Source organism: Apium graveolens, chromosome 8, assembly GCF_009905375.1.
Source record: "Apium graveolens cultivar Ventura chromosome 8, ASM990537v1, whole genome shotgun sequence".
Taxonomy (NCBI): Eukaryota; Viridiplantae; Streptophyta; class Magnoliopsida; order Apiales; family Apiaceae; genus Apium; species Apium graveolens.
Genome location: NC_133654.1, coordinates 25,383,451 through 25,401,857, shown reverse-complemented (window position 1 = coordinate 25,401,857; position 18,407 = coordinate 25,383,451). Strand labels below are relative to the sequence as shown.

At 35.2% G+C, this 18,407-nt stretch overlaps 2 protein-coding genes across 2 annotated transcripts; both read right to left on the bottom strand.

The window, feature by feature from the left end:
* Positions 1-7,048: 7,048 nt before the first annotated feature.
* LOC141678115 (WAT1-related protein At2g39510-like) lies at positions 7,049-9,960 on the bottom strand. Its single transcript, XM_074484356.1, has 7 exons — positions 9,423-9,960; positions 9,235-9,297; positions 9,032-9,148; positions 8,594-8,834; positions 8,291-8,452; positions 7,605-7,756; positions 7,049-7,504 (listed from the first exon to the last, which is right to left on the bottom strand). The coding sequence occupies exons 1-7, from the start codon at positions 9,632-9,634 to the stop codon at positions 7,309-7,311; spliced, it is 1,143 nt and encodes a 380-aa protein (XP_074340457.1). The 5' UTR covers positions 9,635-9,960; the 3' UTR covers positions 7,049-7,308.
* Positions 9,961-12,131: 2,171 nt separating this feature from the next.
* LOC141678435 (WAT1-related protein At2g39510-like) lies at positions 12,132-14,868 on the bottom strand. The gene is made up of 7 exons (XM_074484753.1): positions 14,416-14,868; positions 14,074-14,136; positions 13,862-13,978; positions 13,524-13,770; positions 13,093-13,254; positions 12,698-12,849; positions 12,132-12,487 (listed from the first exon to the last, which is right to left on the bottom strand). Exons 1-7 carry the CDS (start codon positions 14,607-14,609, stop codon positions 12,292-12,294), a joined length of 1,131 nt encoding a protein of 376 aa, XP_074340854.1. The 5' UTR covers positions 14,610-14,868; the 3' UTR covers positions 12,132-12,291.
* Positions 14,869-18,407: the final 3,539 nt, after the last annotated feature.

The window sequence follows — 18,407 nt, the reverse complement described above, 5'->3', positions numbered from 1 at the left end:
TGAACTCCATCAGTTGTTCAGCTGTGCGAGTCATGTTTAGTGAACTTATTCCATAATAAGCACCTACATACTAGCTATAGTGTCACCACACAAATGTCTATGAGAACAGACATCCTTCATAATGAAGCAAGCATAGTATGTACCGATCTTTGCGGATTATTAATTACCAGTTAGTAATCCTATGACCAGGAACTATATAAGTTTAGATTATCATCTTTTTAGGTCTCACTATTATGATCTCATCATAATCCATAAAAAGCTTTACTCTAAACTATGGTATATCTTATTTAAACACTTAAATAGATAGAGCCCGTAATAAAAATAAAACAAGTCTTTTATTAAAATCAATGAAATCAAAACAGATTACATAAAGAGTTATTCCTAAATCCTAATACATGATTGGACTTAGGACATATTCCTTTCAATATCTACTGATGAACCAGTATCTTTATCTAACTTGGTTGCAGTAGCCATGGGAGTGGATGCAGTTCAATAATCTTGCATTCCAAATTTCTTCAGTAAATTTCTAGTGTACTTTGATTGATTTATGAAAGTACCTTCTTCATTTTGCTTGACTTGAAGTCCCAGAAAATATCTAAGTTTTCCCATCATACTCATTTGATATCTTGACTGCATTAGCTTTGCAAACCTTTCACCGAGTTTGGCATTTGTAGAACCAAATATGATATCATCAACATATATCTGTACCAAAAGTAAGTCATTTCCATGGTTAAGGTATAACAGTGTTTTATCAATTGTACCTCTGTAAAATCCACTTTCCAGAAGGAATTGAGCTAAAGTCTCATACCATGCTCTTGGAGCTTGCTTAAGGCCATAAAGTGCTTTGTCAAGTCTGTAGACATGATTTGGAAATTTTGAATCTACAAATCCTAGAGGTTGTTTAACATATACCTCTTCTTCCAATTCTCCATTGAGAAAATCACTTTTCACATCTATTTGAAAGACTTTAAACTTTTTGTGAGCAGCATAAGCCAAAAAAATTCTTATGGCTTCCAAGCAACTGGTGCAAATGTTTTATCATAATCAATACCCTCATGTTGAGAGTAGCCTTTAGCAACTAGCCTTACCTTGTTCCTTGTAATTATGCCATCACTGTTAGTTTTATTTCTGAACACCCATTTTGTGCCAACAATGGATCTGTTCTTTGGTCTTGGCACTAGGGTCTAGACTTTATTTCTTTCAAATTCATTCAACTCTTCCTGCATTGTTTGCACCCAATCAGCATCTTGAAGAGCTTCTTCCACTTTATTTGGTTCAGTCTGAGATAGAAAAGAATGATAGAGACATTCATTAGATGTTGTTGTTCTAGTTCTGACACCTGCTTCAGGATCTCCAATTATTAAGTCAGGTGTATGTGCTTTAGTCCACTTCCTTGCAGATGGAAGTTGTTCTCTAGAACTGGATCCTCCCCTATGATTCATGTTGTCTCCATCAGCATTTTATGATGCTCCCCCTGTAGTTATGCTCTCTGAAACTTCAGAATTTGAGTTGGATCCTTCAGAATTTGAAGTATCAGAGTTTCCAGAATTATCGGAATTTGGCTCATCAAAACTTGATGAATCAGAACTTGAATAGCCAAAGACAGGTTCTGATGCTTCTAGAGAGTCTTGAGTTGTGGTAGGATTTTCAGCTTACACCTCCTGAACAGGTGCATTTTCCCTTGGAGTAGTTAACACGGTTTCAATGACATCAGAACTTAACCCGTCAGAACTTACAGGATCAGGATTTAAGTCATCAGAGTTTACAGAATCAGAATTTAAATTTTCATTTTCAAATCTCAACTGATCATGATCATTGAAATCTTCAAGTCCAGTAATCTTCTTATCATCAAAAGATACATTGATAGATTCCTTGACAACCTTGTTCTTAAATTGTAGACTCTGAAGGCTTTTGTGGAAAGTGGATATCCAACAAAAATTCCGTCATCAGCTTTTAGATCAAATTTTGATAGTTGTTCAGGATGAGTCTTAAGAATAAAATACTTACATCCAAATACATGAAAGTATTTCAGATTTGGCTTCTTTTTCTTCACCATCTCATATGGTGTTTTTCCATGCTTGTTTATGAGTGTAGCATTATGTGTAAAACAAGCAGTCTGCACAGCTTCTGCCCAAAAGTAGGTTGGTTGCTTTGTTCATCAAGCATAGTTCGTGCAGCTTCAATGAGAGTCATGTTCTTTCTTTCTACAACTCCATTTTGTTGTGGAGTTCCAGGTGCAGAAAATTTCTGTTTGATTCCATGCTCTTTGCAGAACTCTTCCATGATTGAATTCTTGAACTCAGTGCCATTATCACTTCTTATAATTTTGACAAAATCTTTGACCAATTTATCCACCTGTCTGACATGATCAGTTAGAGTAGACGCAGTTTCATTCTTCTTGTGCAAGAAATACACCCAAGTGTATCTTGTGAACTCATCCACTATAACCATAGCATATTTCTTCTTTGCAATAGACATGACATTGACTGGACCAAATAGATCAACATGCAGTAGGTGATAAGGCTCAAGAATTGAAGATTCAGTTTTTCCCTTGAATGAAGATTTTCTTTGTTTTGCCTTTTGACATGAATCAGAAAGGCCATCAGGAGCAAAAACTGATTTTGGCAGTCCTCTCACAAGATCTTTCCTTACAAGCTCATTTATGTTGTTGAAATTTAAATGAGAGAGTCTTTTGTGCCAATTCCATCTTTCTTCAATTGATGCTCTACTCAACAGACAGATTGCAGAACCATCAAACCTTGTTGAAAGTCTGGCTTCATAAATGTTACTATGCCTGTATCCTTTCAGAACCACTTTGCCTGTAGAATTGTGTACAACTTCACAGTGTTCTTCAAAGATATCCACATGATAACCTCTGTCACAGATTTGACTCACACTTAGCAAGTTGTGTTTAAGTCTTGAGACAAGAACTACTGTTTCAATGATGACATTCCCAAGATTGATATTGCCATATCCCAGAGTTTTTCTCATGTTGCCATCTCCATAAGAAACTCTTAGGTCAGCTTTCTCCACAAAGTCTGATAGCAGGGCTTTATTTCCAGTCATATGTCCTGAACATCCACTGTCCAGCACTAGGATATTTTTTCTGTTGCCCTGCAATCACAAAGACCACTACTGGTTAGTTTTAAGGACCCAGACTTGCTTGGATCCTTTGGCCTTTTTAAATTTGTTAGCATTTGCAGCGGATTTAATTTCAGAGTTTATGCTAACATGCTGTTTATCAGAATTTATATCAGACTTTGCATCAGACTTTATACTAGAAGGAATAATACTAACTTTCTTCAAAGAATGTTTTATTTGATAATAATCATAGTACAAACTATGATATTCCTTACAAGTATAAATGGAATGCCATAAACTACCACAATGAAAACAAGGATTTTGTGGCTTAAACCTAATAGACTGACTCTTAAGTCCTGATTTAGGAGGTAAAGAGTTTATATCTTTATTTTTCCTGCAAAAAGAAGTAAGATGGTTAGAGCTTCCACAGTTATAACATTTCTTTCTAGGAGCATTAGGAACAGGCATATATTTATTACTTTATTCATACCTTCCTTTCCATTCCTATTTTTCCTAGCTTCCATTACCTTGTTGACATTTCTAATTTCTTTCAGCTTATGCTTAAGCTGCTTCTTTGTCATTAAGCCTATGTTTACTTCAGCTGGTTTATCCTGTTCTAATTTGTCAGAAGTTGACTTTTCTTTTACTTCTGTCCTAGATTCTTTCATCTTTTCAGAATGACTTTACAGTTTTTGCTACAAACTTAACAGGATTTACCTTTGGCTTAGCAGTCTGTTTAACAACAATTGGCTCAATTTGTTCAGTTCCTTTCTCACTTTTATCATCTCCATAACCTAAGCCCTCTTTCCAGTTTCCACTACTTTGTAAATTCTGAGTTGTTCTGCCAGAGTTAGTCCAAATTCTGATAATCTCTTTTTCCTTTTCTAAGTCAGCTTTTAGAGATTCATTCAATTTTAACACTTCATCTCTAACATACAAATTATCATCTCTTTCTTTCTTAGTTTGATGAAGAAAAACTAACTTCTTTTCTAAATAATCATTCCTTTTTTTAAAAGCAAGATTTTTCAGATGTTAATCTTTCACATATTAAAATTTGATCTCTATAACTAATGAACATGGTTTTAAGATATAATCTCAACTCAGTAATATCATCAGTATGAAAAGCATAAGTTGTTTGAGGTACCTTTAATTCAGCAATTTCAGGACTACTATCAGCATTTGCCATCAAGGCATAGTTCACCTCATTTTCAAAATCTGAAGTGTCTGTCCAGCTTTTTTTCTTTGTGACAAGTGCCTTGCCTTTGTCACTTTTTCCTTTCTTGCAGTCAGGAGATATGTGGCATCTTTCACCACAATTGTAGCATTTGACATTTGAGTTTTCTCCTCTGTCAGACTTTCCTTTACCTTCAGACTTTCTGAACCCTTTCTTATCAGAACTTGCACTTTTCCTGAAAAACTTCTTGCCTTTTCTGAATTTCCTATAGGTTATCTTTGTGATACCCTTCACCATAAGAGCACACAATTTCATCATCTTTTCATCAGCATCCATTTCAGGTAAACTTTCAGTTTCTGAATCATCATCATCAGAATATGATGACTCTGAATCAGACTTTATGATGAGAGTCTTTCCTTTGCCCCTCTTTGAGGCAACAACTTTAGGAGATTCTCCCTCAGCTTTAAGAGCAACTGTCCTTGACTTTCTTCCATGCCTCTTGCTCCTTTGATCCATCTCAAGTTCATAAGTCTTGAGCATTCCATTAATTTCATCAAGAGTAGTTTTAGTAAGGTCATAATTGTCTCTTATGGTAGTAGACTTCAAATCCCAATTTTCAGGAAGAGCTAAAAGAAATTTTAGATTTGAATCTTCAAGATCATATTCCTTGTCCACCAATGACAGATCATTCAAGAGTTTGACAAACCTGTCATATAAGTCAGTTAATGACTCATCAACTTTTGAGTCAAAGTGCTCATACTCTTGAGTGAGTATAGTCCTCCTGTTCTTCTTGATTGCATCAGTTCTTTGGCATCTTTTCTCCAAAGCATCCCATATCTCCTTTGTAGTCTTGCAATGAATTACCCTGTTTGACATGACATTATCAATGGCACTATGCAACAAATTTCTTACCCTTGCATCCTTGGCAATAGATAAGATGTTTTCAGCTGTGTAATCACCTTTTTCCTTTGGTATGGACTTAGCTGGTTGATCTGCAACTGTAACAGAGAGCTTGGTAGGTTTATATGGTCCTTCATTAATCCTGTCAAGGTATTCTGGATCTTTATATATGAAACTATGTTTTATGTGCATCTAAAAATGCATAGAAAAATTAAGAAAATCGGGATAGGAGTACTATGGTATCATTTTTTAGAAAATTAAAAAAAAAGGTGAAGTTGAGTTATGTAATATGATACCAGGCACTAGATGAGTGTTTACTCTAAAAGTTACACATTGCATACTGAGATACTATCACATTTAGCATCATAAATTATGGAGAGTCCCTGAGATTTTCCATACAAGGCATGCCAAGAGCATGTTAAATGCTCATAGGGCTCATAATGCAGAAGAGAGGCTGACATTTACATTGGAAAAAGGTTCTCTGTTGTTATTCGATCATTCAATCACCCAAATAAAATATGTTCGCGGTTAATACCATCATCACCTGCTAATCAAAAATCTGTTATTTGAAAATTGGATCGGCCGCTATGTTTAAAAAGAAACGAATCACCTAGTGATCGAATTTTAAAACCCGAATAAGACATCATCTAGTGATCCAGATTGTAAAATATGAATAAATGAATTTTTGAGTGAGGGTTAAGCTAATATGATTTTTGGTAAACACATAGCCTAATAATTCCTTACTATTTTAGGAAAACCGGGAAAACACACTGGAACGTACCTTCTTGGTAAAGAACTAGACTTTGACTGATCTTTGCGAAATATTTCCCTTTTGTAACTCCTTTATACAGGTGAAAGCTACTTTTGACGAAATGTGCAGATCATGGTCATGTACCGGAATATTAGCATCAGCATTCGCGTTATGTTAGTTGTGAGTAGTGACTATCACAATTTTAATGCCTCATGATGAGATGTTAGTTATGCACTCATTGAATTCTATTCATGTTTACTAATGATCACATCACAGGTATTCCTTATAATCAAACAAGGTTTATATAGATTATATGGAGCAAGTCGCTTAAAGGGAAGGGCATCTCTCATTTTAATAGTGTGCATCTCGGAAACAAATCTTTCTATGTTTTCTTTCAAATTCGTTTCTATAACTTTTGCCTTTGAGAAAAAAAATCATAACATTTTCATACAGTTCTCTTTAGCTACTACTTCCGTGCCTGTTTTATTAAATTAATTAACTTTTATCCATGAGCTTTGTTTAACATTTACCAACACTCGAGGTCCTTGCTTGCAGCAAAGAAGTTAATAATGATACAGGTTAGACATTGACAGATTACCAATCAATACAATATCACTGAAGCCACAGGAGCTATCTTTATATGACTCATAATATTTGCGATTAATAGTCAATGTTAAATACATATTAAGTGTAAAAATGTTAATTAGTTTCCACCACTAATTTAACTTCATCGTACTGAATCACTTCCCTTTCCAGAGGCAAACCTAACAGGTGTGTCATTGGCATTTGAAAATCAAGACAACCACAAAAGATAATCATACGTTTCTAACTCCCGTCTTTGTAAACAGCTCCTGACCTGATTACCTGCCTAGTTCAATTTAATCATCAATTGTGTGCGTGCTTCCATGTCTAATTATGTTTTCTGTTATGTACATCAGCCAAACATTTCCAACTCGTAGAACCGTTTTTAGCAGGGTGAAACAGACACATACCTTTCGTACACTCCTCAGATTAAAGAAATTGTTTATTTGGCTTTTATTTAAATTTTTTGCAAACTAACGAGTAGTAGCAAGAATCCATTGCTCACAAAGTTAAACTGCTTTTAACAAGACCGCAATTTAGTATTGTGCACCAGATCAATGTCTGTTATAAGGTCCTGGGATACAGTAAAGCATTCATATAATATATTACATTTCTGAGATACCATCACATTTCACATTTAAGTGCCAAAATTTATAGTAAAATGCAGTGAGATTTCCGGATAAGACTTATGAAAAAACAAGCAAGCCTAATACATGACAGAGAGAGAGAGAGAGAGAGAGACGCTAGAATATACAGGTCTTCTTCGTAAAGAACTAGTCTTGAATGATCTTTTTAAATTCTTTCCTTCTCTTTAGCTTCTTTATACTGCTTCACAGGAAGCAGCTACTTTTGACGAAACATGATCATGAACAGGAATTTTTGCATCAATATTTGCGTTAGCCTTTACTTGATCGACAGGCAGCAATTCGCTGTCAGACTCCAATGAACACTGATCCTTGCTCTTACCCCATAGAACCAAGTATAGGCCAATGACTATGACAATCGCTCCAATAGCTCTGAAACGGAGATTATAATGCAAAAATTTACTCAGCTGAGTTATTACATGTATTGTCATATGAGATGGCCAGCAAGATTTACAGAAAACACGTTTTATACCTTCCTAGGACCAATTGTTCCGATAGCATAAAAGGTCCCAGAATTGCAACAATAACCATGCTTAATGGGCCGAAAGATGTGACAAAAACAGGTCCTCTCTGTCTCATTATCACTCCAGAGATATAGTAACCAGCTCCTGCACAGACTATACCCTGCATTCGAATATCAAGATTTGGGAGTTGATATCAGAAATGTAATCTTACATTTTTTTATGAATACACTTTATTGGGATTGAAATCTATGATGTAAACTTTTGTGGTTCTAATCTGGTATGAATACTGGGCCTTGTCTTATATTTATTTGGGACTGAAATCTATGATGTAAACTTTTGGGATTGACCCCCCTTTTTCATAATTAGTACGAATTACAATGTCGAAAGATTTGACAGGAATATAAGTAGCTGAGATAGTTTGTATGAACTATTTTTTCAATCTTCATTAATTTGGTAAATTTTGCTGTATTTCTTTTTTACATTTCCAGGTTCAAATTGTTCTCCCTCTTAGAAAACTTGTAATCTAGTCATATAACTTGTAATATAAAAGACTATTATTATTATCCTGGATTTAAGACACAAGGAAAAAATGGCCAAGACTATGTTTAGTTCTGCATGATCTCAAATCAGATAGTGGTAGAAAGTTTTGAATCTGGGATGTATGCTAGTACAGACTAAGAAATAGAAGTCTTACACCATAGAGTGCAGCTTGAAATTTGGTATCCCAGTGTATGGCCCAGATTGCCATATTGTCCTTTTCAACAACAATGGTCAATATGATCCCTTGTATCGTACCCATCATACATAATAAGGCTGTTAAGGAAAGTTCAGCAGGGTAGGATTTCAAAGTTATTGCCTGTCATATAATTCATACATAGCAAACAATGTCAGGTAATTACTTGTAATAGCTGCGTTAAAAGGATGTTCATAAATCATGATTTTTCTCAATTATCAAAGTGTTCTTCAGATGATTATTTGATACTAATCTATTTCTTACTTGGAGGATGATAAAACAAGCCCAGCAAAGGCAACCTGCTGTGATCATTAGGGCGCCCTTTATTGAGTCTTGTTGTGGATCTGTGGCATCAGCTTCTGTTGTAGATTGATCATGCTTACTCCACGGCAATCCAATGGCAGGTCCACTGACCACTGTCATTATCATAGCTCCCCCTACTGTCACTAGTGTGCCTAGTACCTTCGCTTGGCTGTGAAGTCTCTTAATATTCACTTTCTCAAGCCTATCAACACATACATGTGTAAATCAGTATTCCTAATTTCTAGTATGGATCCCCAAGAAAGCACGAACGTATAACAAGTACATGCTAAAATACACATGAATCTGGTATTTTGACTTCTAGTAATTAATTAATTTAGCACTGGAGGATCTTAGCTTAGAAACAAAAGTGTTTGATGTTGAAACTGTATATCTATATACCTAAGTATCCAAGCCATAACAAAGGTTATTGCAGGAAGAATATTGCACATAGCTGATGTAAAAGTTGCACTCGTATACTTCATCCCTGTATAATATAAGTTCTGGTCCAGTACAGGCCTGTCCATGCAAGATAATAAGTTAAAAACCAAAGAGATTATAATTGAACATGCATATAAAAACTGATCAAAAGCCGAGGCATGTACTCCAATAGTCCCATCAGCAGTATCTTCCAGAATATAGAGGCTGTCATTCCTGGCCTTACTTTTCTGTTTAATCGTAATTAAAATCATATTAGTTCAAATCGTATCAAAGAAAAAAAAGGAAATTTTCACATGCACAGACTTGTACATGCATGGGTACTGCTAAAGATTTTTAAAAAAGAGATGAAGACCTTTCTAAGAAGACAGCAAAAGGAGCGAAAATGAGAGCAGCAATAGCATTGCGATAAACAGTGTAAGTGTAAATGTTCATTCCTTGGTTTATAGCAGACTTTGCGATGATAGGCATCCCAGCATACCCAAATTGCAACAATATTACACCCAGATATGGCTTCGCTGTGTTGTACATCTCCAAACACGACGCTTTCGTTGGAATTTTACTCATGTTTTTCCCAGTGAGCTTACTAAGGCTAGGGATTTATGCTGATTAAACAAGGTTTATATCTGAGGCACGTAACTGAAAGGGCAAGCTTCTGTCGTTTTTATAGGTGCATCTTTTGAAAATAAATCTTAGTTATTTTTGAATCACCGCAATTAAGTTAATTGATAGTGACCAATTTGATAGAAGATAAAGGAATTCTGCACTGAGAAAACATGTTCAAGTGGAGGCGCTGTTGGATTTTGTACACAAGATCAATGTTATTTCTTCTTCTAGCCAGGCATTTTCCAATCTATATGGAAATTATACTATGGCCTGTATTGCCATCAGATTTATCTTGCCCGATGATGTATATTTTACTGGCACTTAAAAATTATATAATCATGCCAAGTACATGCACCAGTTGTGTGCAAGTTAAGTTTTTTATTAGCTGTCTTTTTCTGTATACCGAGACTCAGAGAGTACTGGCAAGTCAAGATAAATGAAGAGGCCGTTTGGATCATGTGATTTTAACTTAGCCTGATGCGAATGAGAAAGGAGATTTTATGTTGTAATCTCATGATTCAAACGGCACCTTATGAGCATAATTTAGACTTGGGAGAGGTTCAAGTTATCAAGTATCAACACACAGTATATTAACTTAAAAGCCGAAGCAATTCCATGTGGCTTTCTATCGACATGACAACCTTAACTTTCTCGGTTAGACTGAGGCATATAGGGCGGAGGGGCCTGGTTTGAATTCATTGCATTAGTTTTTGTCCAAGACCGAAATATAAACTTTCTCATTGAGTTCTCTCCAGCTCATTGCTAGTTTAGACATTGTTAGTTTTTGCTTTATGTGCCAGTTGTCGGCTTATAGTTGATCGACGAAGAGCACTTTGAGTTGTGAAAAAAAACAGATTGCTAGATTACTGGTTAATTATCTCAAGTCACTGACGGTGCCAATTTTGTTTAGCAGAAAAATTAATTACAGACGAACTTTGAGAATCATTTGTTTCTAACTCATTTCGACCCAAATCATGACTTTATTACCTAACCTTAACTTATATATTCAAACACTTCTCTTTCTGGAGATAAAGGCAAATGCTGCGTTTTCCGGTGCTTGACGTCAGTTCTAGAATGCCTATAACTTTATGTGTCAGTTTTATGTCAGATTGGCATCGGTTCGTTTACAGCACTTGTTAGGTTAAAAAACCTCGTTTCCATATGCGTTGGCTGTGAATCGAATACCTAAAGCAAAATAATTTTTTTTATTGTGCATGCGTCCACGTATATTATGGACGGTAACATCTTAAGATATCAGATGAGCAAAATTACGGGTCCATGTATTTTATATTTTACACAACATATCATAGAGGTTTGGGTCAGTTCCGCATGAATGAAATGTTGCAGTACGTGTTATCTATCTTTCTCGTAACATAGTGAAACAAGTTAGCAATAGACTCTGAATAGCTAGACAAACATTAGGCAGATGCACACAGAATAGGAGATTCTTATTAGACAAACGTTAGGCAGCTGCGCACAAGATCGGACACACAGAAACCAAATGTTTTAGCAACTCAGTTGTTTTTAATCAACTTATTAGTAATTGATCATTACCATTCTGCCACTCATTTGTTTAATTAATCAATTATAATACGTTGAAAATGATAAGAAAGTCACTCAGCAAAAGAGCCTGAGGAGTAGAAAATTACACCTTGCAGTTGGAAGTTCCACTGGACTGAAAATGATTCTGTATAATTAATTAGCAATATTGATCATTAGTGGCTGCTAATTAAAGAGATGCCTGATTTACATCCATTTGTTTTAGAATATGCAATCTGAATCATAGCTCACATGATCTTGCTAGAGCTTGTAGTTTACTCATGTATTTCCCTAAATAGTTTGTATTTTAACTTACACGTAGAATTTAGAGAAATGTTAGAGTCCCCGAAACGGTTCCCAAATACTAATGTGTAAGTTGTTGGCAACTTCCTCCATAATAAGATGGAATCCTCATGACACGTCATTGAGGAAAGGTTTTGGGAACAGATTCGAGGTATCTAGCAGTGTTCTAATATTTAGTATATAATAACAGCAAATATACATAGATAGAGAATAATTTATATAGAACTGACAATTTTCATTACTAACTTTGATAATACTAGTGCGTGAGTATGTGTAAAATATATATCCAGGTAAGCAGATTAAGAACCACAAATCTTCTTCTTGAAAAGATTGTCATGTTGACTAGTGAGTAATTATATGTTGTTTAATCATCAAATTAACCTAGCCCACATATATCAGTTAATAAAGTGACATAAACTTGAATTAGTAATTCTGGAAGGAAAGTTAAATTATTGATCAGTCTGCGAGTTCTAAAATGAGCTAGTGATCTTTACCTAACATAGTAGTTATTCAAAAGTCTGGTTTGCGTCCATAGTTAAATTTAAACTCTGTCTAAATTTGTGTGAGAATCAAATTTAAGCAATAACCAAATTAAATGAAACTTGGGATCTTTTTTCTAAATTAGGAGTACTTTTAAATATCTTAGAAGTTGCCAATCAAATACAGCATCTCCGCATTCTTCAGTAATACAAAATTATAATTTGACGGCAGACGGAATGCATAAATAGCTAACAGAGAATCTGAGTACAAAAAAACTCTGGTAATCATAATTGTAGTTAAACAGTGCTGTCATTACTAGGTAACTTTCCTCCTGGGACAGTACTGATGCCATCATCCTTGGTTGTCATTTCCAAATCATTGGTGGCAGCAGCCTCTTCATCTTTGTCGATAATCTTACATGAAGTTTCATCCTTGCTCTTACCCCATATCACTAGATACAATCCCGTAACAATGACTATAGCTCCTACGACGCTGCAAAATAATGTTCACAGATATGAATTTCCTACCACTGAACACAAACATGAATTTTCTACCTCGTTATTTTCTTACCTGATCTCGGAAAGTATATCGTACTACATATAGAGAGTTTGGGTTGATGAAAACAAACTTAAAGTATCATTTGAAGACAACTTCAGTGAAATGCATATGATATTGATTGAAGTAATATAAAGAGACTTGTACCTTCCTAAATCCAGTTGCTCCGATAAAATGAAAGAACTGAGAATCGCAACAAGAACCATGCCCAGGGGATTAAAGGCAGTCACAAAAACAGGACCTCTCTCCTGCATTATTACTCCTGATACATAATAAGCTACTCCAGAACATATTACTCCCTGAAATAACAACCATCATATGTTGTTTATAAATAGGATTATCTGTAGTTTATAAATAAGATAGCGCTCTAAGGAGAACAATTTTTACTATGATAACAACTGTTATGCACTCTGCACTCTAAAAAAGTGCAGAACTATGCATAGTGTCATATTGTCCTGCACTCTTCTTTTTTAAGAGTGTAAAATAATTTATTCTAACTTAAAATTTGTTTTCACATGAATCAGTAATATGATAATTCTTACACTATAAAGGGCGGTAATGAATTTCATGTCCCAGTGTACGGACCAAATTGCAAAATTTCCCCTTTCAACAACAAGTGTTAAAATTGCGCCTTGCAAGGAACCCATGCCACAAATCAAAGCCGTCAACGAGAGCTCAGCAGGATATTCTTTTAGTGTGATTGCCTGCACGCAGAACAGGCAATAGAACTCTATTATTTGTCATCCTTAATCAGCAAAGATCAGTTTTTGTGTGTGCGTATTACTTCCAGCTAGTTGGTGCCCCAATTTTATTCTTCATTTCAATATAGAAGGCAAACCATCCACGCACACATGCACATAATTAGCAAAACATTTTTATTGCTCTCTCTTTATTTAACCCGAATGCACTCAATGTTTCTTGATAAGGCAGTAGAAATAAAATGATATATGCACAGGTAGGCCTAATGAATTACTTGTAAAATGGTAAAACTGGCCCAGCATATACAACCGGCTGATATCATCAGAGCGCCCTTTACAGAATCATGTGGATATGGAGAAGTAATAGCTGAAGAAGAATGATGAAAGCTTGGTTGCTTGGTCCAGGGCAATCCAATCGGAGGTCCTTTAAATAGTGTCATTACCATCGCTCCGCCAACTGTAACTATTGTCCCTACAATCTTCCCCTGGCTATGTCTGCTCTTCAACTTCACTTTTTCAAGCCTACAAATTACGGTTCCATAATATTATCATCAATGTCAACATAATGGGTATATGCATTCAAACAAATTGGTAAGGAATGTATATTACATACCCAGAGATCCAAGCCATGATAAAGATGAGAGCAGGAACAATGTTGCTGAGTGCTATAGCAAAAGTTGCTGTTGTGTACTGCATCCCCGCATAGTACAAGTTCTGGTCAATAACAGGTCTGCAAATGTTCGTTAGTTTCGATTAGACCCCATCCTCGTGTTTTTTAAATTTAATTGTAAGACTACTTGCATGTCAAAGAGATTAAGTACATACTCCAACAAGCCCATCATGAAAATCTTGAAGAAGATAGAGATGGTCATGCTTGGCCTAACTTTTCTGCAAAGCAATTCATATATATGTAACGACCTATCAGTTTCGAAACATTTAATTTGCAGTGTACAAAAACATTCATTTCCAATGGTAAATTATACTGGAAGAATCAACTAGTTACTAATCACTTTTCCTCAAGCGCCCTGCAAGTTATAACCTTAGGCATTATATACTCGGTGCCAATTGCAACTTACAATGCAGAACAAGGGAATACGTAAACATTCAACAAACACGTAAATAATAAACATACATGTATATGAATGTAGAGATTTTTGATGAATTAACCTTTCGTGAAAGATAGCGAAAGGAGCAAAAACAATAGCAGCAATGCCATTTCGGAAAACAGAGAAAGTGAAGTGGTTCATCCCTTGGTTGAGAGCAGTCTTTGCTAGTATACCTTGACCTGCAAAACCAAACTGTATCATTATCACTCCCAAATATGCCTTTGCTCGCTGCAACCGTTCCTGTAACATCACCATTGTACTCTATCTACTTCAGCAAAGACCGAAATGTTAGACTCTTAATGTATGATGTATCCCGGTAATAATAAGCAGAGCCTGCTCCAGCTTGTTTATATAGGCTGCAGCACATGTATAACTTTGAAATACGAATATGCATAGCTAGATTAGACGACGGACAGACAGATTATACGTATACTAACTTTGAAATACGAATATGCATAGCTAGATTAGACGACGGACAGACAGATTATACGAGCATACAGTAGTTTATTTACATTATACAGAGTATCTTACTACTGTTAAGTACACTACATATATGCTTGTTAATAACGTGGGGATATTGATCTTAAAAAGGTTGACAATCGATTCTGCGTGATTAGATTATAGCATTACTGATAGTTTAACATGATTAACGGGGGAAAAGCATGACAACACAGTTGCAAAACCAGAATTGTAAACGTTTATGGCCTAAAAACAATATAATTTTCTTATTGTTCGGACTTCTAAAAAATTTATTCATCAACTTCTCTGGATCAACCAAAAGACTAAAATTTATTTATACACCAACTTCCGGAGATCGGCCTGCCTGCCTGCCTGCAGGATTCAGCCCTGCCCTGCAAGAAAATCGTACATTTCTGATTGCTCATTTCCGGCCAACGATTCCTACCCCGATTTCATCGAGTTTATACTAAAAGATTTGCACTTCTTTTATATAATAATTCTCCATAATATTGTGCAAAATATTAGTTTTGCCACTTCCCTCGTAGCCTATTTACGTAACTTTTATCTTACAGATTCTCAATTCATGATATTACATCGAAATGGATAATGTTTAACCAACCCGTGTATGTCAACTGGTTGAGGCCGACATTTTAAGTACTTACATCTCGAACATCGTAAATTCGATTTTAGCTGCATGCAAGGATTTAAGTTGAGAGTCACGACGGTAGGATGTTGTGCTAACTCTTTTCGAGATTAGTTGAGATGTGTGTAAAGTTTAGGCCGTAAAGTTTATACCGTACACCGGCTCATACACCAAAAAATGGATAATGTTTCAACTAGTACTTAAAAAGCTACCTTTTTACGAGTTAAACAGTTTGGCATATTATTTATTCTCTTTCACAACTCAGGGGCTCTTGAAGAAAAATATTCCTATACAGCTTCTATAAGTATAATAATACATCAAATCATCTGTCTAATAGCTAGTTCGTAGATCGATTCGCTATAAATAGTACCCCTAGTTCCCATTAACGAATGATGCTTTGCTCGCAACAAAACACTTGGAATAAATCCAGTGTAGACAGTGAAAAGCCAATTCAGGTAATTCCTGGTGCGCACCAACTTTGCAGATACTTAGCAAGGCAATTGATAATACATAATAAATACAATCTTGCATGCATTTATGTAGTCTGGGCCCGCCTGGCTAGCTAACTACAAATTTTTTGCATGATTTGTCATATTGGCCAAGATGGGACATTACGTGCCTCACAATCACCTCATTCTTGTTGGATATAATCATTTTTCCATCATTTGCAAAGTTACAACTTGCAAATATTAAATATTTCTAATTACTTGTATATTCCCATTAATTATCTGATGTCTACGTCATGTAATTATACCTACCTGCCTGTTTTTATAAGACATTTTTTGAAATCTAATCTCAAGTAGATTTTTGGAGAAATGTATTACTCATTTAGCTAACTTACATTAATTTGGGAGTAATTACATGCTAGGAGCTAGAACAGTAGTATAATATATATGTATATGTAGCATTATTAAAATAAGAAAACGAGACCTTAATTTCAACCTTTTTTACAAATTTATCAATTACCTGATTCGATCCAATCAAGATGTAAGCACTAAGCACGTAGAATACAAGAAACAGTGATCGATTTAAATGTGACTGTCATGTTTTGCTTATATAGTTTTGATCTCATTTTCAATCGAATATAAACAACCGACATGATTGTTCAGAATTATAACCATAAATGTTTTATGACTATACCAATTTGTTATGACTATAACAAATTAGTACGGTCTCATTTGCATTTGCAGTAATATAATTCTTTTCAAATAGGTATTATGACTGTCAATTGATAAGTAGTAGTGCAAGGACTTATATTCTAGTGATATGTTAGTACTCTTATCATAACAGAATTTGTTAGAGAACAAGTTGTATATATTCACCATCCAACTCTCCATCATAACTCAATTCATTTTTTAATAGTGAAATGTAAAATTTCATCTTTTTCAATCTGTTTCTGATGCTAGTTACAAGTAGATGCATTTCTGTTGAAAATTGAGAGATTATATTTGATCAAGATGGTATCAGAGCTCTTTCGTACCATTCGATGACTTCGATTCTTCAAGATCTCAGTCGATCTCCTTCGTTCTCTCGATCTCTCGATCTCGACCTTCTCAATCTCGATCTCTCTTATGTAAGCTTTTTTACTTCTATCACACTTAGAATATTGTACTGTCTATAATTGGTTCTCACATTATGTTCTTCAATGATCAATATCTGTTTTTCAATGATCAATCATGTTCATTCTATTTCTTGATTGGTTTTGTGCTTTTCGTAATTGATTTGTTGAATGTCTCGTATTCAAAACAATCTTCACCGAACTCTTTATGACGCTCATGTTGTTATGGTTAATCAGACATCTACTCAAAACAATAATCCAAAACAACACATCTACTGATCAAAATAATACTAATCATTAAGGTCAATCAATTGATAATAATAGTCATCCATTATTTTTACATAACAATGATCAACCTGGAATGGTTTTAATTTCTAAGAAGTTTATCGTTAGTGAGAATGATGCTTCTTGGAAGCGATCTATGCAAATCGCCTTCTCTGCTAAGAATAAGCCAATGATCGCTACTGGCGAATTTGTTGCACTTGATGTATAATCTTCTCTACTTCCGCACTGGAAACATGTGAATGACAAGGTAATCACCTGGATATTGAACACTGTTGCTGATGATATCAGTAATAGCATGAATTACATGGATAGTGCTTTCAGTGTTTGGTCTGAGCTAAATGAGCGTTTTTTATTATAAGTGGACACGAGATTTATGAAACTCATAGGGATCTGTTCAAATTAGAACAAGGCAATGATTTAGTTGAATCTACTTTCCCAAACTTAAGGGTTTTGGGGATGAATTAAAAGCCTTGGAACCCTTTATGAAATGTACTTGGGGTGCTGTCAAAGACTGGGAAATGCAGATTGAAAAAACCAGGCTTATTCAGTTCTTTATGGGGGCTTCATTCAAGTTTTACAACAGCTAGAGGATAATTGTTAATGATGCAACCTTGGATAACGGTAAATCAAGATTTTATGTTGATCAAACAGGAAGAAAAGCAAAGGCAGATACATAATGTGTTTAATCAACCAATTGATATGATGGTTGGCTTACCTAGATCAAATTTGAAGAGTACTGATAGGACTGTTGGATTACCAGAATGCTCACATTATCATCTCAGAGGTCATACTCGAGAAAAATGTTACAAACTGATAGGTTATCCAATTGATCATCCATACCACCCAAACAACAAAGGAAAGAGAAGGATTAATCCTAGATTTGGTAATAGGCCTAGTCGGAGTATGCAAACTAGTGTTGATTCTCAGATGTCAGCTTCTTGTGTTACTGGCGAGTCAAGTGTGGTTCCTCACAGCAGTGGCAACATAACTTTGAGTACTCAAATGGAGGCCTTACAGAACTAAATGAGCTCCTTCATATAATGCTTCACCAAACCACAGTCTCAGACTCAGACTCAGCATCACATTCAGCATCCATCCATTTATTCTC

Coding starts and splice junctions, on each gene's coding strand:
- LOC141678115 (XM_074484356.1), bottom strand. CDS start 9,634: ATGAGTAAAATTCCAACGAAAGCGTCGTGTTTGGAGATGTACAACACA. Junction 8,453..8,593: donor CTTGTTTTATCATCCTCCAA/GTAAGAAATAGA, acceptor ATTATATGACAG/GCAATAACTTTGAAATCCTA. Junction 7,757..8,290: donor TTCAAGCTGCACTCTATGGT/GTAAGACTTCTA, acceptor ATTCGAATGCAG/GGTATAGTCTGTGCAGGAGC.
- LOC141678435 (XM_074484753.1), bottom strand. CDS start 14,609: ATGGTGATGTTACAGGAACGGTTGCAGCGAGCAAAGGCATATTTGGGA. Junction 13,979..14,073: donor TTCATGATGGGCTTGTTGGA/GTATGTACTTAA, acceptor GAACATTTGCAG/ACCTGTTATTGACCAGAACT. Junction 13,771..13,861: donor ATCATGGCTTGGATCTCTGG/GTATGTAATATA, acceptor CGTAATTTGTAG/GCTTGAAAAAGTGAAGTTGA.